General features: G+C 39.7%; 1 protein-coding gene across 1 annotated transcript; it reads right to left on the bottom strand.

The window, feature by feature from the left end:
• Positions 1 to 642: 642 nt before the first annotated feature.
• pcnx4 (pecanex 4) lies at positions 643 to 15,143 on the bottom strand. The gene is made up of 11 exons (XM_008400043.2): positions 14,997 to 15,143; positions 12,888 to 13,668; positions 11,352 to 11,531; positions 10,715 to 11,253; positions 10,522 to 10,622; positions 9,552 to 9,674; positions 9,054 to 9,414; positions 4,984 to 5,087; positions 2,767 to 3,860; positions 1,378 to 1,564; positions 643 to 1,025 (listed from the first exon to the last, which is right to left on the bottom strand). The coding sequence occupies exons 2-11, from the start codon at positions 13,586 to 13,588 to the stop codon at positions 774 to 776; spliced, it is 3,642 nt and encodes a 1,213-aa protein (XP_008398265.1). The 5' UTR covers positions 13,589 to 13,668; positions 14,997 to 15,143; the 3' UTR covers positions 643 to 773.
• Positions 15,144 to 18,475: the final 3,332 nt, after the last annotated feature.

Genomic DNA, 18,475 nt, shown 5'->3' with positions numbered 1-18,475 from the left:
GGAGAAGGTGGAGAAGCTTTTAAGATTGTTTCATGACAAACAGCTTCAACAAATATGTCTGTTTTTATATGAAAGTTACATACTGCAACTTTAAAGATGTTTTATTATATTTTAAATCCCAATTTTGACATTATTAAGTAAAGTGGTGCTACAGTTCCTGTTAAAAATGATTAAAAACTCCCACGTAAAGCTGCAGTATGTAACTTTTTAATAAATATATTTTTTACGTTTGTTAAAATTGTAACCATGTCATGACATTATATGAGACAGATAATGTGTTTTAAAAAAAAAAAAGAAAAAGAAATCATAGCTTTTATGCATTTTTTGATAACTAGAAACAACCAATCAGAGCCAGGAGGCGGGTCTTAGCGCAGTCAATCAACTTCTGCTACAACTTTTTCCCATCAGCATAACATGTCGTGAATGCTACACCAATTAGCATGTTGGAAAAATATTTTTTCTATATGGCAAGTTGTTTGAGTACATGAGGTGATTGACAGCGCTAAGACCCGCCTCCTGGCTCTGATTAGTTGTTTCTGGTCACGTATTTCTTCAGATGGCATCAACCTTTTCACAGATTATCTGTCTCATAACAACATGGTGACAGTTTCAACAAAAATGTAAAAGAAAAACTATTTATAAAAGTTACATCCTTTTAACTTTAATGAGAAAGATAATGGGTGTCCAAACAGAAAACAATGCACAACCTCAACAGGTGAGAAACAAACTGAGGTGTTTTCTTTTGAAACGAAGGCGCCCTGAGGGACTCCGGGTCAAAGGCAGGGGAAGTGGAGCGGGGCAGAGGAGTAGATGGGGTAACCCAGCGGCGGGTCGGCAGCCTGAACTGTCAAGTTTCGGAGCATGAACGGGTGAGCCTGGATGCTGTACCGCTCCTCGTCGTCATTGGTGGCATACAGGAGCTCCCAGGAAAGGTTTGCCCACTGACCTCTGACCCCCTCTCCGTTCAGACGGCCGACCTGCACCAGCTGCTCTTGCAGGGACAGGACCCGACCCGTGTAGGTTCCCTGAGGAGGGAAGACAGACAGCGCCTCTGAAAACTAAACCCACCATCACAACGTGTCCCACAGCTGGGCGCTAACCTGTAACATTTTGGGAAAAAGTACCATTACTTTTACATGAGTAATTTTATTATAAAGTATTTCTTCTCTTACTTGAGTAAAAATTCTGGATTCTTTTCCCACTGAATGAAAAACAAGTTTTAACCAAAAATTCACTTGACTCAGACTCACACCTGCAGCTTTTGTTAAAGTTTCATAAGTTTTTATTGAAAGAAACTGATTTGGAACATTTTCTTTATTTTTGTTACTGACATGAATTATTGTTCTTAACTTGATGCAGCAGAGGTCGTTTAGTTACCATGGTGATGTCGTGTCCCAGGGAGAACAGGAAGGGCTTCTCCTGAAGGACGCTGTCGTGCCAGCCTCTTTCCGTCACCAGGCCGATGTACCAGTCCCGTTCATATCCCTCTAAAGTGCTGAACAGTTCCTCCGGGGACTCCATCGGCCCCAGGCTGGCCTGGTCGAACAGCAGCTTGAAGCTAAACCTGTGGGAGAAGAAAAACAGAGGCTCTAACAGAGGCTGTCGAATCAAAATCCTGGTTTTTGAGGATATAATATTTTGAAAAATCTTGATTTTTTTCACCACTGCACTCCTTTGGTTTTAATAGTCCAGGGCGGTCGTCTTGTTCTAGCTTCTATTTATTTGAACTTTTAATTCAGGTACAATTTTTACTTTTTTAATAACGAGTTGTATAGTAGTAATATTAGGGGAATTAAGCAGTAATATTATGAGAACTCCAATACAAAAAAACTAAATGAAAATGAGGAATGTTGACAATCTTGTCAAGTTACACTTTGGTATAAAACTTTTACAAAAAAGAAAATGTGTCAGCATCTAATTTTTATCAGCTGCAGGACTTTAAAATGATTAAGCAAAAATATTTTGAAGAAAAAAAACACATGGAGTTAGCAGGTCATGTAAGGACTTGTTTAACTCTCGCTAAAACAACTTATTTCTCTTCATTTTTGGTGTCTGGAAAATGAGTTGTTTCAAAAACTTCCCAAATGCAACAAATAGGAGGCACCACCCTGTTACCTAGCAACCCCAGCTGAGCTCCGTCCATTACCTAGCAACCCCAGCTGAGTTCCGCCCGTTACCTAGCAACCCCAGCGGAGTTCCAGAACGTCTGATCAGCTGTATCGCCCATAAACCTGTTCCCAACCTGTTCAAGGAAGCATAATGTTTCACCTTTACGAGTTTCTCCTGGTAAAATTGCCTCATTTTTCTGCTTATATTATGACTTTATTCTCATAATTACACAAAAATTCTCATAGCCTGGCCCCAATACTTACAACTCACAGTTCAGAAGGAATTATTGAAATAAAAGTCACTTTTTGATTGACCTGCAGGAGAAGAACAGACAGGAAAACCAAAGTTTTGTTTTGAAAATGTTTGGGTAGGTTATGGAAAGCTGTTTTATCAAGCGGATATACAGAATGTGTGAGAAGCATCTCTTCATTTGTCTCCATCGGATATTTGAAAAATTTTAACATTTGCAAATAAAAAAAAGACAAATTAAAGCTACTTTTTGAAAATATATTTCATAATCTGTAGTCCCTTTTTTCAGAAAAGAAAGCGAGAAAGAAAAATTAAATCAGATACTGGTGACGGAAATAAAATCGTATATTTTATTTTGAAGCTGTTCTTTCCAGCCCATTAGAACCAGTTGAAATTAGGAGCTTGTACCTGAAAGCCTGCATTGTGAGCTGGTAAAGATCTTTGCTTGAAGACAGCCAGTCCAGTCCCTCCGTCCACGGCACGTCTCCGCAGTACAGCCTGTAGATGTAACTGGGGCTGGTGAACGCCGACTCCGCCCCCACAGAGATGAGGCAGGACAGCGCCACCTTCACGTGCAGCTCCTTCAAAACCTCGTCCTCCTTCAGGGCTTTGGTCATGTCCTCCAGGGTTTCCCCCTGCGCCGCCAGCCCGAAGCGCCCCAGGCTGAAGCGAAACCATTCCTCCGGGAACAGCGGCCTGAGCGACAGCAGGCGGGACGGGAGCAGCGGCGCCGTCCTCCAAACCGGAGGCAGGTTGAACGCCTCTGACTGCGGGCAGCTGAAGTTCAGGTGAGGGCTTTCTCTGAGCACCTCCGGGTTTCGGCCTCTGTCCACCGCCGGCATGCCAATGCCGAGCCCCAAAGGCTGCAGCGGCTGCAGCGCGGACAGCGCCATGTTCTCAAACAGGCTGTCCATCTCTACAGAGCCGGGCAGTGAGGCGCCGGTCTGCAGCGCCGCGTGACCTAACTGCGCCTCTGCCGTCACCAACGCCACGGTCCGCCGGGCCGGCTGAGGCCCGAACAGGTCGTCCTCGTCCGACCAGTCCCCGAATGACGTCAAACTGGAGCTGTCCTGTCTAAACCTGAGAGAGGACATGTTGGACTCCACCACCACAGCCTCGGACGGCAGGTTGCATGTGGTCTGGGCCAACTGGGAGGACTGGGACTTCACGCCTCCGATGGCCGACCCGACCTCACTGCTCCACAGCAAACCTTTCTGCCTCTGCACACAGTGGCGCAGCAGCAGCCAGGTCAGCGCCTTCATGAAGTCCTCCTGCAGTTTCCTCAGGTTGTCGTGGGAGTCGATGATGCCGGAGAGGACGTTCCTGGCGTCAGAGTAGACCCGGACCGCCAGCGCAGCGCAGGGCGTCAGCGCGTTGCCCCAGTGCAGGTTGAAGCCCTGGGTGAAGCCGAGCTGCTCCGGGCGCTCGAAGGCGGCCTCGAACACCTCGTCCACCCGGCGGGCCTCCACCGTGTGGCAGGACGTCTCCTGCAGCTCCAAACCCTGCAGCAAAGAAAAACTCATCTAACTTTAAATTTCAATTCACTGCATCCGTGTACACTGCAAAAACATGAAATTTTACCAAGTATTTTTTTTAACAATTTTGAGTGCAAATATCTTAGGATACTTGAAATAAGACAACATTTTGTTTTCAGCAAAATCTATAATCTTGTTTTAGGTCAATTATTCTGAAATATTGATGATAAAGTACAAATTCCACTGGCAGAATATTTAACTTCTGACATTTTCCCATTTTATAAATCAAATAATCTGCAGGTTGAACTGGTACCTTTTATCAATACGGACTTGAAACAAGCTCCTATATCTTACTGAAAAGTGACTAAGTGAGTTTTTGTCTTATTTCAAGTGAAATAAGATATTTGAACAAAAATCTAGAATGAAATACTTGGTAAGATTTTGTGTTTTTGCAGTGTAGCACCAATTCTCAGCCAGATTTAATGCATTTAACAAAATACAATCATGTCAAAAAGGTTTTACAGTCAGTGTGTTTTCATAGACATATTTGGACATGTTTAGGGCGTTTTCCCACCTGATGGTTCCCAAAAAAATCCCATGAAGCACTTTTTGCTATGCAATTATTAATTGATTAATGCGGAACATGGTCACCAGATCAGCCCTACATTGTATTAATTCAAGCACAAGTACCTGAGCTTTTCACATGTTGATGTCAGAAGTATCTAATCTTAGCTACAGATGAATCCTTTGCTACAAATGATCAAGCATAAACTATATTATTGTATTCTAGGCAATAAATATTGTTTTCCAATTTAAAAATGTATCTATTTATTTATTTGCACCTATTAATGTATTTCTAATAATGTATATAACAATTTAAGTGGTTAAATGAAAAATGTGCAGAAATTGCCAAAAACTTTTTTGCATCCGATTAATTGTCAAAATAATTGATTAGTAAAATAGTAGTTAGTTGCAGCTCTGATGAAATAAAGTCAAACTGAGCTCATAATGCAAAGTAACAAGAAGTTTTCTATCAAAGGAAGACCAAGTGAGTCCCTTCTTGTCCACACCAAGCATCTGGCCACAGTGAGAAGGATTCATTCACTAAACACCTGCAGTGACCATTAAAAGCAGAAAAACGCTGCAGTACCTTAATATTAACTGTACAGTAGCCGTATCCTCTCTCCAGGATCATTATCCAAACCATACGGTCCTGGAAACGTCCCAGAAAATGAGAGCCTGGGGCGACAGAACCTACAAACAGAGAGCACATCATGAGTCGTCGGTGAATTGAACGTATGAGGAGGTGTGGCGTGTAATCCGAGGTCAAGAAAGGGGGAACACACAACATGCACTCAGCCTAACAAACAAACAAACAAACAAACAAACAAACAAACAAACAAACAAACAAACAAACAAACAAACGCATCCGTTTCATTTTTCCATCAGCTGCTTCTCTATCTGGTTACATTACGGAGCAAACAATCACGTCAATAAACACAGAAATCTACACAGGGCTGAAACAATTAATCGGATTAATTATGATTAATCGATTATTGAAATTATTCTCAACTAATTTAACTCAAAAACTCAACATATTCAGAACAGTAATTACGCCCAAATTGTGTAATATATATATATATTGTGATGGAGACCAGGGGTTCCATCCCATGTTGATTATTGATATTATGTTATTTTCAGTTCAAATGTATTTTGTATCAGTTCTTTATTTCAGTTACTTTGACATTTGGTGAACATTCTTTTTGGGTAGGGAGACTGGCCATCTTTCCTGTTCAGAGAATGTGGGGGGGGGAATGTCAGTTTGTTTTGATTTAGATTAGTCAATTTGAGTTAATTGAGTTCTTGCCTTTCTGGGTGTGTCTCAGCAAGGTGGAGCAGAGAGGGAGACAAATGCTCCTGGAACATACCAGCTTCCATTAAGAGGGGTAACACTCTGAGGATTTATTTTGTTACCTTTACTTTTTGATTGACCTTAGAATAGTTTAGTTTTAATAATTTGCATGCATGTAAATATTTGTTGGATCATTTATTGTTAGGTTTGTGTAAATAGTGTTGTTGTTTGTCCTTTTTTGATCACCCCTTCACCTGGTGTAAGTGGAACTTGCCTCAGGTATAAGTGTAAGCTGCTGTGTTTCACTAAGTGTGGTTGTTGATGAGGATGTTGGTGTAACTTGGAGCTCCGAAATAAAAACACCTCAAAGACATATTGTCGCCTCACTTCCTCCTTACCAAAGCAGAGCCTCCGCCGGTCAAAGTGACATATATATATATATATATATATATATAAATATTTTATTTTATTTTTTTTTAAATTTAAATTAAATACACCTTTGTCTGGAAATATTTTCATTTTTTTACCCAAATCTCCTCTAGTGACAGTTTTAGCTTCATCCAGTTTATAGAATTTTAGGAAATAAAATGTTCATTTTCTTGTTTAACAAAATAATCTAATTGTTTATTTGTACCTTTTAATGCATTTCTAATATCAAATTAAAACAATTTGTTAAATGAAAAATATGTAAAATGTGGCAATGTGTTTTATCTGATTAATCGATTAATCGTCAGAATGATCAATTACTAAAATAGTCGTTAGTTGCAGCCTTGGATCTAAACATTAAGCCTAATCTAACCCTTATCTTTCCATCAGTCTCTCTTTTAGTCGGAGCAGGACTTTGATTTCTGCAGACAGAAGACAGACATTTATTTCACCACAGACCCACAGCAGAGCAGCAAGGTTAAGGGAGCTTTTGTTTTACTATGACTAGTGCCTGCGTGGCTCAGGGATAATGTTGCGTCCCATAATGACATCTCAGAATAGTTCCAGCCGCTACATCGTGATGGAAAGCGACAGACTGAGCAGACTCCTCTTCCTGCTCACTGCTCCATAGCCTCCAGTGTGAGCAAAGCTAAAGGAACAGTACAAACCGCTGTCATTTAACAAGTCGTCATTCTAAATAACACATCACCGCCACAGCTTTACAGCTCATGTGAAACAGTAAGGTGAAATTTTTTGATCACTTTTGAATGGGCACTCCAGAAATATCAGCTTCCTGTTTGTATGTGTATTTTTTCCCCATTTGGCCCGTTCTGATTGAGCGCAGAGTGTATCGCCGCAGCAGTGTAGCTCAGCCTCGGAGTATTATGCGTTTAATGTTGCGGAAACATTCGGATGTAATGAATACAGATCAGAGCGTTTTTTTTGGGTCACTTCACAGGAAACTCATCGCGATGATGTAAGCCCGCATTACCGCCAGTACTTGAAAAAGGCTGCTCACAACAGAGTTTCTTTTTGGTATTTAACCATGTGAGGGGACGCATGCAATCCCTGCTCGACCCAGAGGGGTCTTAGGTCACTAAAACATCTAAGAAATGATTTTCTGAACTCTCTTTGAACTGTTTTTTGTGCTACAGTGGAAGGTAAACATTCAGGCTGAAACAATTAATCGGATTATTCGTGATTAATCGATTACTGAAATTATCATTAGCTAATTTAGCAATCGATTGGAGTATACAGACTCAAAATAAAAAACAGTTGCTGAAAGAGTGACATATTCAGAGCGGTAATGAAGCCAAAATTGTACAAAAATGTATACATTTTGCATTTAAGGTCAACAAAAACTTATATGTTCTCCTCAAGTGGCAGTTTTGGCTTCACCTGATTCAAATTGTGTAAAAAAAAAAGAAAAAGAAAAAACTTAACTAAATCAGTTAATCCAAAAAAATGAATTAAGTCAAGCAGAAAGGGTAGAGCTTTTCACATGTTGATGTTTGAAGTATTTTTTAGCTGCAGATGCATCTTTGGCTACAAATGACCAAGCACTAAATTAATGTATAAATTTATGTATTAAATGTATGCATATATTTAATACATTTATTAAATGTATTAAATTTAATACATTATTAAATTTAATACATTACTGATCAATTACTAATCATTAATTAGTAATTAATGATTAGTAATTTTACAATTAAAAGTAATTGTAAAAATTACTTTTTACAATTACTGTAAAAAGTAATTGAGTTGTTTATTTGCATCTTTTAACACATTTCTAATATTGTAGAAAAAAAGGCAAATGAAAAATCTGTGGAATAAGAATTTTTTTATTTTTATCCTCAGAATAATCAATAGATTAATTGATAGCTAAAATAATTGTTAGTTGCAGCCCAAATAAACAACAACCGAATGGGACGTGGATTTACCTCAGCGCTGTCGTCTTTGGATTGTTACTATGGCTGCAACTAACGATTATTTCAGTAATAGATTCTTCTATCGATTATTCTGACAATTATTCAGATAAAAACTTAGGACAGTGGAGAGATTTTTAAAATATTTTTATTTAACCACTTAAGCTTTTTATACAATATTAGAAATACATTGAAAAGACGCAAATAAGCCAAGAATTCAATTCCTTTTAAAAATAATTAAACAAAATGCAATAAAAATATATTCCTTTAATGCAGAATATGAATATATATTCTGCATTAAAGGAATATTTTTTAATATATTCTGCATTTGAGATAAAAACACTAAAGGAATGTGTTTTGATATAATTACCGCTCTGAATATGTTTTTTTCCCCCCCAGTAAATGACCTTTTTTGAGTCCGTCTACTCCAGTTAACGATTGACTACAAAATAAGTTGACGATTATTTTAATAATCGATTCATCATGATTAATCGTTTCGTAACACAATAAAACGATTAATCGACTTGTTAAATTGGGCCGAATTGTTATATTTTTAACTTTTAGCAGTTGTATTCTGATGCAAACTGCAAATAAACAAATATTTCAACTCCTTTTTTTTTAATGATAAAACATTTTATTCACTAAAATGCAATAACGTAGTATTTCTTTACTGTTTTTATCTTAAATGCAACATATATATGTATGTACATTGTACAGTTTTGTCCTAAGTATTGCCCTGAATGTGTTCGTTATTTCAGCAAATGCCTTGTTTTTGAGTCTGTACTAAATTATTTTACAATTATTTTAATAACTGATTCAACACGATTAATCGCTTCATTAAAAAAATAAAATAAAAAATCAAATGATCAATCGAATTGTTTAATTGGGTTTTGTTGTTACATTTTCAGCTATGTAATTATTTGTATTCTGATGCAAATTACATTCTATAAATAACATTTTAAATATGAAATAATTTAATAGAAAGCATAGAGAAAGCATGCACGACCCACTAACCGAGTGAACCGCTTGCAAAGGCCGTCCTTAGAGCAGAGGCCAAGCTTCCACTCATCTGCTGGTAGAAGACGGAGTCCGGACAGGGACAGGCCGTCCCCACTGGGCCTGGCCAGCTGCGCTGCGGCCTGGGAAATCCTACGAGGAAGATGGGCAGGGTGAAAAGGGGCAGCAGGGGGGCAGAGAGCAGGGCAGAGAGGGTCACCACAGCCAGCACCAGCGGCCACAGCGAGGCGTTGAGAGCCAGGAGAGTCCCGGCCGCCTGACGCCGCTGCTTCTTCTCCGTCCAGGACGTCACCAGGACAGTGAGGGTGAACTTCAGCTTGGCCAGGAACTGACCCAGTCTGTCCAGCAACAGGCCCACCTGCGTTACAAATTTAACACCATCAGGTCTGTAACATAAACGCCTTCATATATACGAATCTGTTATTGCAGCAGCATAATCTCACACTGAGACATCGAGAGGAATTTGTTAAATTTACTGATTTATGTTGAGCTCACCAGAAGAAGCTGAACTCCAGTTCCTAAGGCCTCCCATCCGGGTAGTGTTTTACTTCCAGCTGCAAGCCGCACGAAGATCACCACAACCATCTGCAAAAGGGCGTCCTCTGAGCTCTGCCACACCTGAAAGGCAAGAACCACCTGTACTCAATGACACCATGTTCGTGATTGTTAAAGTAGAGACAGTGGAGAACAGAAGAGAGCGCGTTTTTTTTCCTTTGGCCTCTGAGAATCTGGAACAAGCTGTTAAAGAAATTATTAAAAAGAGCTGCTGCTGGCCACGCCTCCAACTCAACGTTTACACTCAAACATGAAAACAGCTCCAAACAGATGCACAATTATACAACTGTACATCTATGAAAAGCAGAAGTGGAGCCTCCTGCACAACCAACAATACAGCAAAAACACAAAATCTTGCCAAGTATTTTTGGTCTAGTTTCTATTATAAATATTTTACCACACTTAAAATAAGACAAAAATAACGTTTTCTACAGTTTTAAGGAATTATTGAACTAAACTCCAATATCTTGGTGAAAAGGTATTTGCAAGTTAGTTTTATCTAATTTCAAGTGTGCCAAGATATTTGCATTAGAAACTAGACAAAAAAAACTTGGTAAGATTTTGCGTTTTTGCAGTGAAGAATGCAGTAAGCAGTTTCTGAACAGTTTCAAAACACTTGTCTTTTCCAGCAGCCATTGTACAGCAGTAATATCAGCTGACTAAACGTTCTAGAACTCTACTGGGGTTGCTAGGTAACGGACACAGCTCAGCTGGGGTTGCTAGGTAACAGTGAAGTGTCTGCGGGTTTGTGATGTTGCATTCGGAAAGTTTTTAAACAACAAATTTTCCAGGTGCAAAAAAGAACTATTTATTGCCAGAAAATGACTTTATTTTAAGCACTTTGGTTGTTTTTAGAAGCAGCATGGATGTATAAATCAGGTGAAATGTCTCCTTTCGGATGTGAACGTACCGCTCTAAAGGCTCGAGTCAATCCCACGCTGACGGTGACACTGTGGAGCGATCGCAGAGATTCGTCCATAGACAGAAAAGCAACCATTGCAAACGGAGACACTGAAGTGGGACACAGATCAGGTTCCGGTCAGTCGCATCTCCATGCAGACGTTTAGCATAAGAAAATGAAAAGCATGCAGCCAGACGCTCACCAAGATAAAGCAGGACTCTTCGGATTGCTGCAGCTGCGTGCAACCCTCTGCTCTTTTGCTTGAAGCTCTGAACATTGGACATTCCTTTAGGGTACAGGGGATTCAGGAACATCCCTGCAACTACGTAAGCTCCCTGGATCTCTCTTAGAGCCCAGCAGAGAGAGAAAAGTATGATGAGGAGGTAGCTAACCGGACCCTGAGGTCCTGCAACCAAGACCTGGGACTGAGCTGAGCCAATGAAGTGATGCAACAGTCCGGCCTCCGCCGTGGCCGCCGCCAGCAGGCTGGAAAACAGCAGCAGCTCCCGGCAGCCGAGGCTCCAGCCGAAGGAAGTGAGAGGGAAAGATGGCGACCCCCCGCTGTGAACTCTGTGGTCCCTGAAGGCGGTTCTCTGGCGCCTGCAGAGCGCGCCGACCTGGCTCAGGTCCAGGCTCAGCAGAAACCCGGCAGAGGTGGAGAAGAGGACAACGCCCAGCGATGACGGGATGAAGTAATTACAAACAGCGACGCCAAAGGACACGGCGCACATGAGGAGCAGCCTGAGGGACACAAAGTTAACGACGACGTGATAAACAACAACACAGGTCGTCTCTAGGTGACAAACGGTTGTAGGTCATCATGAAGGGATGTTGCTCACCTGATGTTGCTGGACATGGGCGAGCCTCCCAGGCCAAACACCAGAACTTGCTCCGTTCCCCAGAGGAGCAGGGCGTCGAGCGGCGGCAGAACCCCCAGCGCCCAGAGCAGAGGCAGGAAGACGAAAACCACGTGTAGAGTCTGGCTGGCCAGCTGGAGCTCAGGAACAGCGTGGGAGAACCTACACGAAATGTTGACACCACTGTGACTGGGGCTGATTAATCAGATTAATCGATTATTGAAATAATTTAAATGATCAATCATTAAGAGTCTCAAAAAAACATTTTGCTGAAAAAAGTAAACATATTCAGAGCAGTAATTAAGTCATAACTGTACAAAATAAATATACATTTTGCATTTAAGATAAAGAAAACACGTCTAACTTTTCTTTTAAAAAAAAGTTTTTTACATTTTGTTAAAATTGTCACCATGTTTTAACAGTTTAGTATGAGCTACTATTGCTGTTTGAAGAAAAGTGACGCTCCTGGTTAAAAACAACCAATCAGAGCCAGGAAGAGACTCTTAGCGCTGTCAATCAACCTCGTGAAAGTGCCGCTAAATGTCCTAATGGCAAAGAAACAACTTAAAGTTCCATAAAAAAACTTATCCGCCGTCATCGGTGGCTATGCTAACTAGCATTAGCATTCGTGACAGGCTCTGCTATCAGGAAAACGCTGCAGCTTAGCAGACAGAAAGTGTGTGGGGGGTGAGCACCGTATACACAAACCATGACTGTTGATTGACAGCGTAAAGACCCTTCTCCCAGCTCTGATTGGAGATCATCTGTGTCAAACCATACGGTGATGTCATGGTGACAGTTTCAACAAATATGTAAAAAATATTTTTATTAAAAGTTGCATACTGCAGCTTTAAACATGTTTTAGCCAAAACTCCTCAAATAGTTTAGTTTTAGTTTCAGCAGACTCAAACTCACAAAAGAAATGCTTCAGTATCGAATTTTAGACAATAACTTTTTTATTTTCTCATTTAAAAAAGGAATTAAATTGTTTATTTGTATCTTTGATGTATTTATATTGTATAAAAAAGGCTAAAGTGATTAAATGAAAAATCTGCAGAATGTGCCAAATTGTTATTAATTTAATTGATCAATCATCAAAATAATCGCCAAGTTGATTATTTTTGATTAACTGATTAATCTGATAAATTTTCCCAATTAATTGTCAGAATAATCAATTAATCTGATCTTTTTGTTTTATCTGATAAATTGTTGATTAACTGGATAAAAATAAGTTTTATCCGATTAATCTATTATTTATCAGAATAATAATTTAGTCAATTATTCTGATGAATTGATTTATCTGGTTAACAAATTAATCTGATCATTTTCCCCCAATTAACGGTCAAAATAATCGAGTAATCTGACCATGTTTTATAAATCGTCAGAATAATGGTCCAATTGGATTTAAAATATATATTTTATTCAATTAATCGTCAGAATAATCGATTAATCTGAAAAAAGTTGGAGTTGGAGGATTGCAGTTTCCTGAAAACTGAACCCTGTTGAGTTGTTGCTCACCTGTCAGCCAAATCCACGGCGATGAAGATAAAAACGTAGAGCGGCCGGGTGAGCGGCGTGATCTCGTACGTGTCCTGTGCTTGGAAAGTAGCCGTCTCTGCGGCCGTATTGACGATGAGGGAGTACTCGGCTATACACAGAGTCACCCAGCTGAGGACAAATACGACCAGGGAGGCACCGGTGCTGCCGTACAGAGCCGTCAGTCGGCCCAGCAACACGTACCACGTCCCGAAGCCGCACAGAACTCCAGCTAGAACCGTGTGCAGAACCACATTCAGGCCGAACCGCTTCCCCGGAGCGATGAATCGGACCGTCTCCGGGCTGACGCAGTGGGTGAACTCCACCTCCTCCTCATCAACCAGGTTGTTGGGCGCGCCAAGTCTCTCCACTACTGTGCCGCTCCTGCGTGCAGCGTGCAGCGCCAGCGCCTGAACACCTGCTGCAGCTGCGAACATGAGCATGCCAGAGAGAACGGCGGCATAAAGCTCCTGGAGCAGCTGCAGCTGGCAGAGCAGCGTGCCGATGCCACCGAACAGCCATGGCGTCAGGAACAAAACCGCTTGGTTGACGTATACGTAAGGCGGGGCACAGTAGCCTAGCTTGAAGCGGGGACCCCCCAACACGGTTTGGGGGAAGCGCTTCCAGAAGAACTCTTGTTTGTACTCGTTAAGAAGGGGCACATCTGGCCCCATTCTGACCATTCCAGAAAGGGTGGCAGGTCATCTCCACGGAAACGGAGGAGGCGTCGCTGTCATCATCTCAGCCATGGAGGACGACTCACCTGGAAAACACGAAACACTTCAGTCACATTGCAGACCAGAGGAGGGTAGAGTAGCCAAAAATGTACTAGAGTAGCACTACTTCAATAAAGAGAACTAAAGGTGACTGCTTAGGCTTCATTTAACACATTAGGACAGATCTATGGCCTATACAAATCATGTTCATTACGTTTTTTGTCTCATTATCTAAAATATTCTCATATAATGTGATTTCAGAGCTGATTTAGGGCATCTTGTCACTTTAAATACAAATAAGCTGCTGCTGACCACTCCTCCAACTCAACGTTTACACTCGCAAATGAAAATTGCTGCAAACAGATGCACAATTATACAACTGTACATCTTTGAAAAGAAAAAGTGGAGCCTCCTTCACAACCAACAAGAATGCAGCACACAGACCAATCCAGGACATGAGCTACAACTGTACTAGCCGCTCAACCTGGGTTAAGGAGAAAAAAACTGGATGGTCCAAAGACCTCAATATTTTTCATTTCATTTGGAAATGAAGGCAGCAGAACTTCAAGCTCAAAGTCAGAGCAGGAGTCTAACAAGAAACAGTAGTGCACTTTGAGTTTCAATCTGCTATCAAACTTTATGGAAATACTGTTTTATTTCTCCAATAAGTTTTGGTACCTGCCCACACTGCCAAAGATCCTCCATGCCACGCCGCATTGATGCAGTAACCGCATTAATGACTCCTGAAGTGTTAAACGATTAAAATGTTTTTAGTTGTCCAATATGATGTTGTAATTGTTGTAATTCTATTTAAACTACAATGAGCAAAATAACAAAATACAGCGTGAAATAAGTCAATATTTTAGTTTAATAAATTAGCTTTTCACTGATAACATATTAAAATGCACCGGTATAGGTAATATAAGCTAACCGGGGCTGTTTTTTTATTACCATGCTACTAGTGTTTAGAGGATCTGGATCAGAACCGAAAACTAAATAATAAAACTTTTCTAATGTGTTAATTTTTCCACATTAAATCAATCTAGAATGATGAATCTAAAAGGTGTGTGAACCTGGTTTGCTCATGTTTCTAACGTTTCTGAGCAAAAACAGCAACTGCTGCTGAGAGACCAGAGCACAACAGAGCAACAGGATGCTCTGATGGGAGTCCGTCTGCTTTAACACATTATTACAAATTTAACAACCCGGTGACACCAAACCAGGTTTGTCATTACAGATAAAGTGATCTCAAAAGACTGAGCCTTTGCTAGCTCTGTGGCTGAAATAACGGAGGCAGACAGCGCCTCAATCCGCTAACTTATCACACTAATAGCTAAATAAATAAAATGTTTTGAGCAATGAGAGATCAACTTACTATCAGGGGGCTAAAGACCAACGGCAAAGACCCTGTAGTATTATTTTCCACAAGATAATTATGAGGTTTGAGAGGAAAAACGGCCTGCAGTCCCCAGTATTAACATTAGCTGCTGGCTAGCCATAGCACAGCTAACCAACAGCAGCAAGATGCGCTGTCAAACTTTGACCAATCACAGTGCAGTTTACAGGAAGGAGAGGACTCTGATTGGTGTAGGATTTTTAATCCCGCCCACAGAGCTCAGCCCGTTTATCAACCAAACACAAAAAAACAGAATAACAAATCAGTTTGATCTCAGCTATGAAATACATTAAAAACACTTCATATAACTAGAAAACAATTGTTCTAAAATAAAATAAATTTGCAAAGGATCATACATTTTAAATGTTGTTTATTTTCTACTCATATTTAAAGTAATAACATGCTTGAAAACAGAAGATTGTCAACTTTTCTTGATTAATTGAAATAGAACAACAAAAGTGCTGATATACAACAAATTTAAATACAATATTATAAAGGTGTAAAGATTTCCTATAGGAGGGTTTAAGGAAGTTTAAAAAAAAACTCATAAAAAGTGCATTTATATGCTGGAAATAGGATGCAAAATTTTTTAAAGTGTACAGTCACAACATTTAATTAAATAAAAAAACAACATATTTTTATAGATTTTTTTTATCTCTTCATAAATGTTTCTTGAAATTGCAATTGTGATGGTAATGCTGTAGGAAGGATGTCCAGTAGCAGTCAGGCCTGCAGCGAAATTGAAGAAACCTCTGACTGAAGAAAGTCGTTTTACCTTACAGATGCATATTTAAACCTTGTGGAAAGCCTTCCCATAACGACTGAAGCTATTGTAACTGCAAAGAGTGAGCAAAAGATCATATTGAACCCAATTTACATGTGTGTCAATATGATAATATACAATCAATGAGAACCAATGACGTACTGTAGCTCTCCTGGATTCAGTCTGAATAATCATGTTTGTGTGAAGGAATATCACCAATCAAGAAAAAAGGGTGTCCCTATTTACTATTATATCAAATGTAGCTACTTGCACCATTGTATTTAGATCCTGATTCTAATACTCTTGGTTCAGTGGCCATGTGTCTGTATTTGTAATGTGTTTAATTCATACAAGAGGGGCAAAGAACAAAATAACATAAAACAAAACAAAAAAGAGAAACATTTTGATTTAATTGCAGATGTTGGTGATTGTAAGTGTGAGTATCAGAGGCCAGGAGGTTTTTTCCCCCCGTAAAAAAGCAACTGTGTGTTGCTCTGTGTGTGAGACAATCCATGAGAAGAAAGACTCTTGTCAGTTCTGACAGCCCTCATTTTAATCTGTAATCCTCCCAACACTTTAAGAAATATGTTTTCAACACTTAAGTCAAGGAGAAATAATGCAAATGTCATGATTTATAAAAGGCTGGCAGAAAATTGCACAAAAAGCTTATCTAACAAACCAGTGAAGAGTGATTTCTGGTAAATTTGCAGGAAAATTGGGTATTTCTCAATTGTTTTCTTTTCCCATAAACTTTTTTTCCCTCCTTTTTAAAGAAGCAATACGCTTTGTGGGATTGAAATAATGTGATGAACGGCACACAAGTTCAGTACTACAATAAATGACACGCAAGGTCAGAAATGAAAAGCGGTTAAGATTTTATGCTTCTGTGAGATTTGCTCTCATCCAAAATGTCTACACAAAATAGAAGCATTTTCCCTTTTCATCCTAATTGTCCGTCTCCAGTCGCTCTTTATTCCACAGGAAACAAATTACAGGAAAATGACAAGCGACAGCAATAATTCAATGGCACACTTCAAAAGAAGCAATATGGCAAGGCAGGATGTATTTGTGAGAATAAAGGAAAATGAACTTGGGATATAATATGCACCTTTTGAGGACAAAATAATTTAGATTTTGTTGATGACTTGCAGAGGGGCGTTGGGAGCAACTAAACGGCTCCTCTTCACAAACCGTCAAGCAAAACACTTCTGGACTTTCTGCAAAATGGAGAGCAGCATTTAGGAGGATGTGGCGAAAGGTGCCAAGTTGCTTTTATGCATTTAAATTACACTGATTGATTGATAGTTATATAAACATCAACGTCAAGGATTTAGGTGTTGATATGAAAACAGAGTAGACGTAACAACAATCTGTACAAAACTCTCTTATAAAAAATGAAATAATTCCTTCTATTTTAGTTTGATCAATAGATATAATGGCTCATATTTTATAAAATTCTATTGTCACTGTTATCAGACCCAAAATAAATCCGGTAATAAAGAGCAAAGCAAAGTTTTCACTCTATAATATACAATTAAAATAAACTAGATGAGAGCTTTTAACATTTTTATGACAATTTATCTCTGCTATGTATGAAAATGCTCAACTGCAAAGAAAAATAAACAGTTAAACAAATTCCGATTTAAATAAATGACAATGGAGGTACGGGGTGCCAGTTCCTGGAAATGTGTTCAATGTAAAAATGTAAAATCTTACCAAGTATTTTTGGTTTAGTTGCTTGTCATTTCTACTGAAAATATCTTATTACGGTTTAACTTTTCAGCAGGATGTACGAGCTTGTTTTGAGTCAATAATTACTTTCTGAACTGCAAGTCAGCAACAAAACTCTTGTCTTTTTCAGCAGCCGTCCTACAAAACCAGCTGGCCAAAGATGCTCTAGTTCCACCGGGGTTGCTAGGTAACGGGGCTGGGCTCCACTGGGGTTGCTAGGTAATAGGGCTGGGCTCCACTAGGGTTCTAGGTAACGGGCTGGGCTCCACTGGGGTTGCTAGGTAATAGGGCTGGGCTCCACTGGGGTTGCTAGGTAACAGGGCACCTTTTGAGGAGCTGGGCTCCACTGGGGTTGCTAGGTAACGGCACAGTGCCTGTGGAATGTGACTTAACTACTGGGAGGTTTTTGAAACGACTCGTTTTTCAGACACCAGTAAACATTACCTTACTTCCAAAAAAAACAGCTAGGTGATTTTTTAAGTGCTTGGGCTATTTTTTAGAAACAGTAGACAAAAATGGAAGTATAAAAATATATAAAAAAGGTCCCATTTACAAAGCTTCTGCTTTTTGTGACACTTTTTGCAGTAGGATGAGGAGATGTTCAGCTGTATCAACTTAGATTATTTTACAAAACTGCAACAAAAATGCTTTTTCCCCATCACGTGGGTCACATGAACAACAACTAGATGTTACTACAGGCGGAAAAGATGACAGGAAGTAGTTGGAGGATTATGGCATGGCAAGTTTGTTATTTAATGGAAACAATTACAAAATTGTGTTTTTTCAACATCAGCAGGAGATGTGGTTCCATTACAAATGTGGGCAAAACTTTGTTGATATTCGGTCGAAAAAACACAATTAAATTAGAAACGCAGTTAAAGTCACATGTGAATAAGCTTGTTTATTAAAAACATGCAACGCCATCCTCCTCCTACAACTTCCTGTTGTCTTCTTCATCATTTCC

The sequence above is a fragment of the Poecilia reticulata genome, linkage group LG22 (genome assembly GCF_000633615.1).
Source record: "Poecilia reticulata strain Guanapo linkage group LG22, Guppy_female_1.0+MT, whole genome shotgun sequence".
NCBI classification, from domain to species: Eukaryota; Metazoa; Chordata; class Actinopteri; order Cyprinodontiformes; family Poeciliidae; genus Poecilia; species Poecilia reticulata.
Note: the sequence above shows the minus strand (reverse complement) of the source record. Positions and strands in the feature narration are given on the sequence as shown.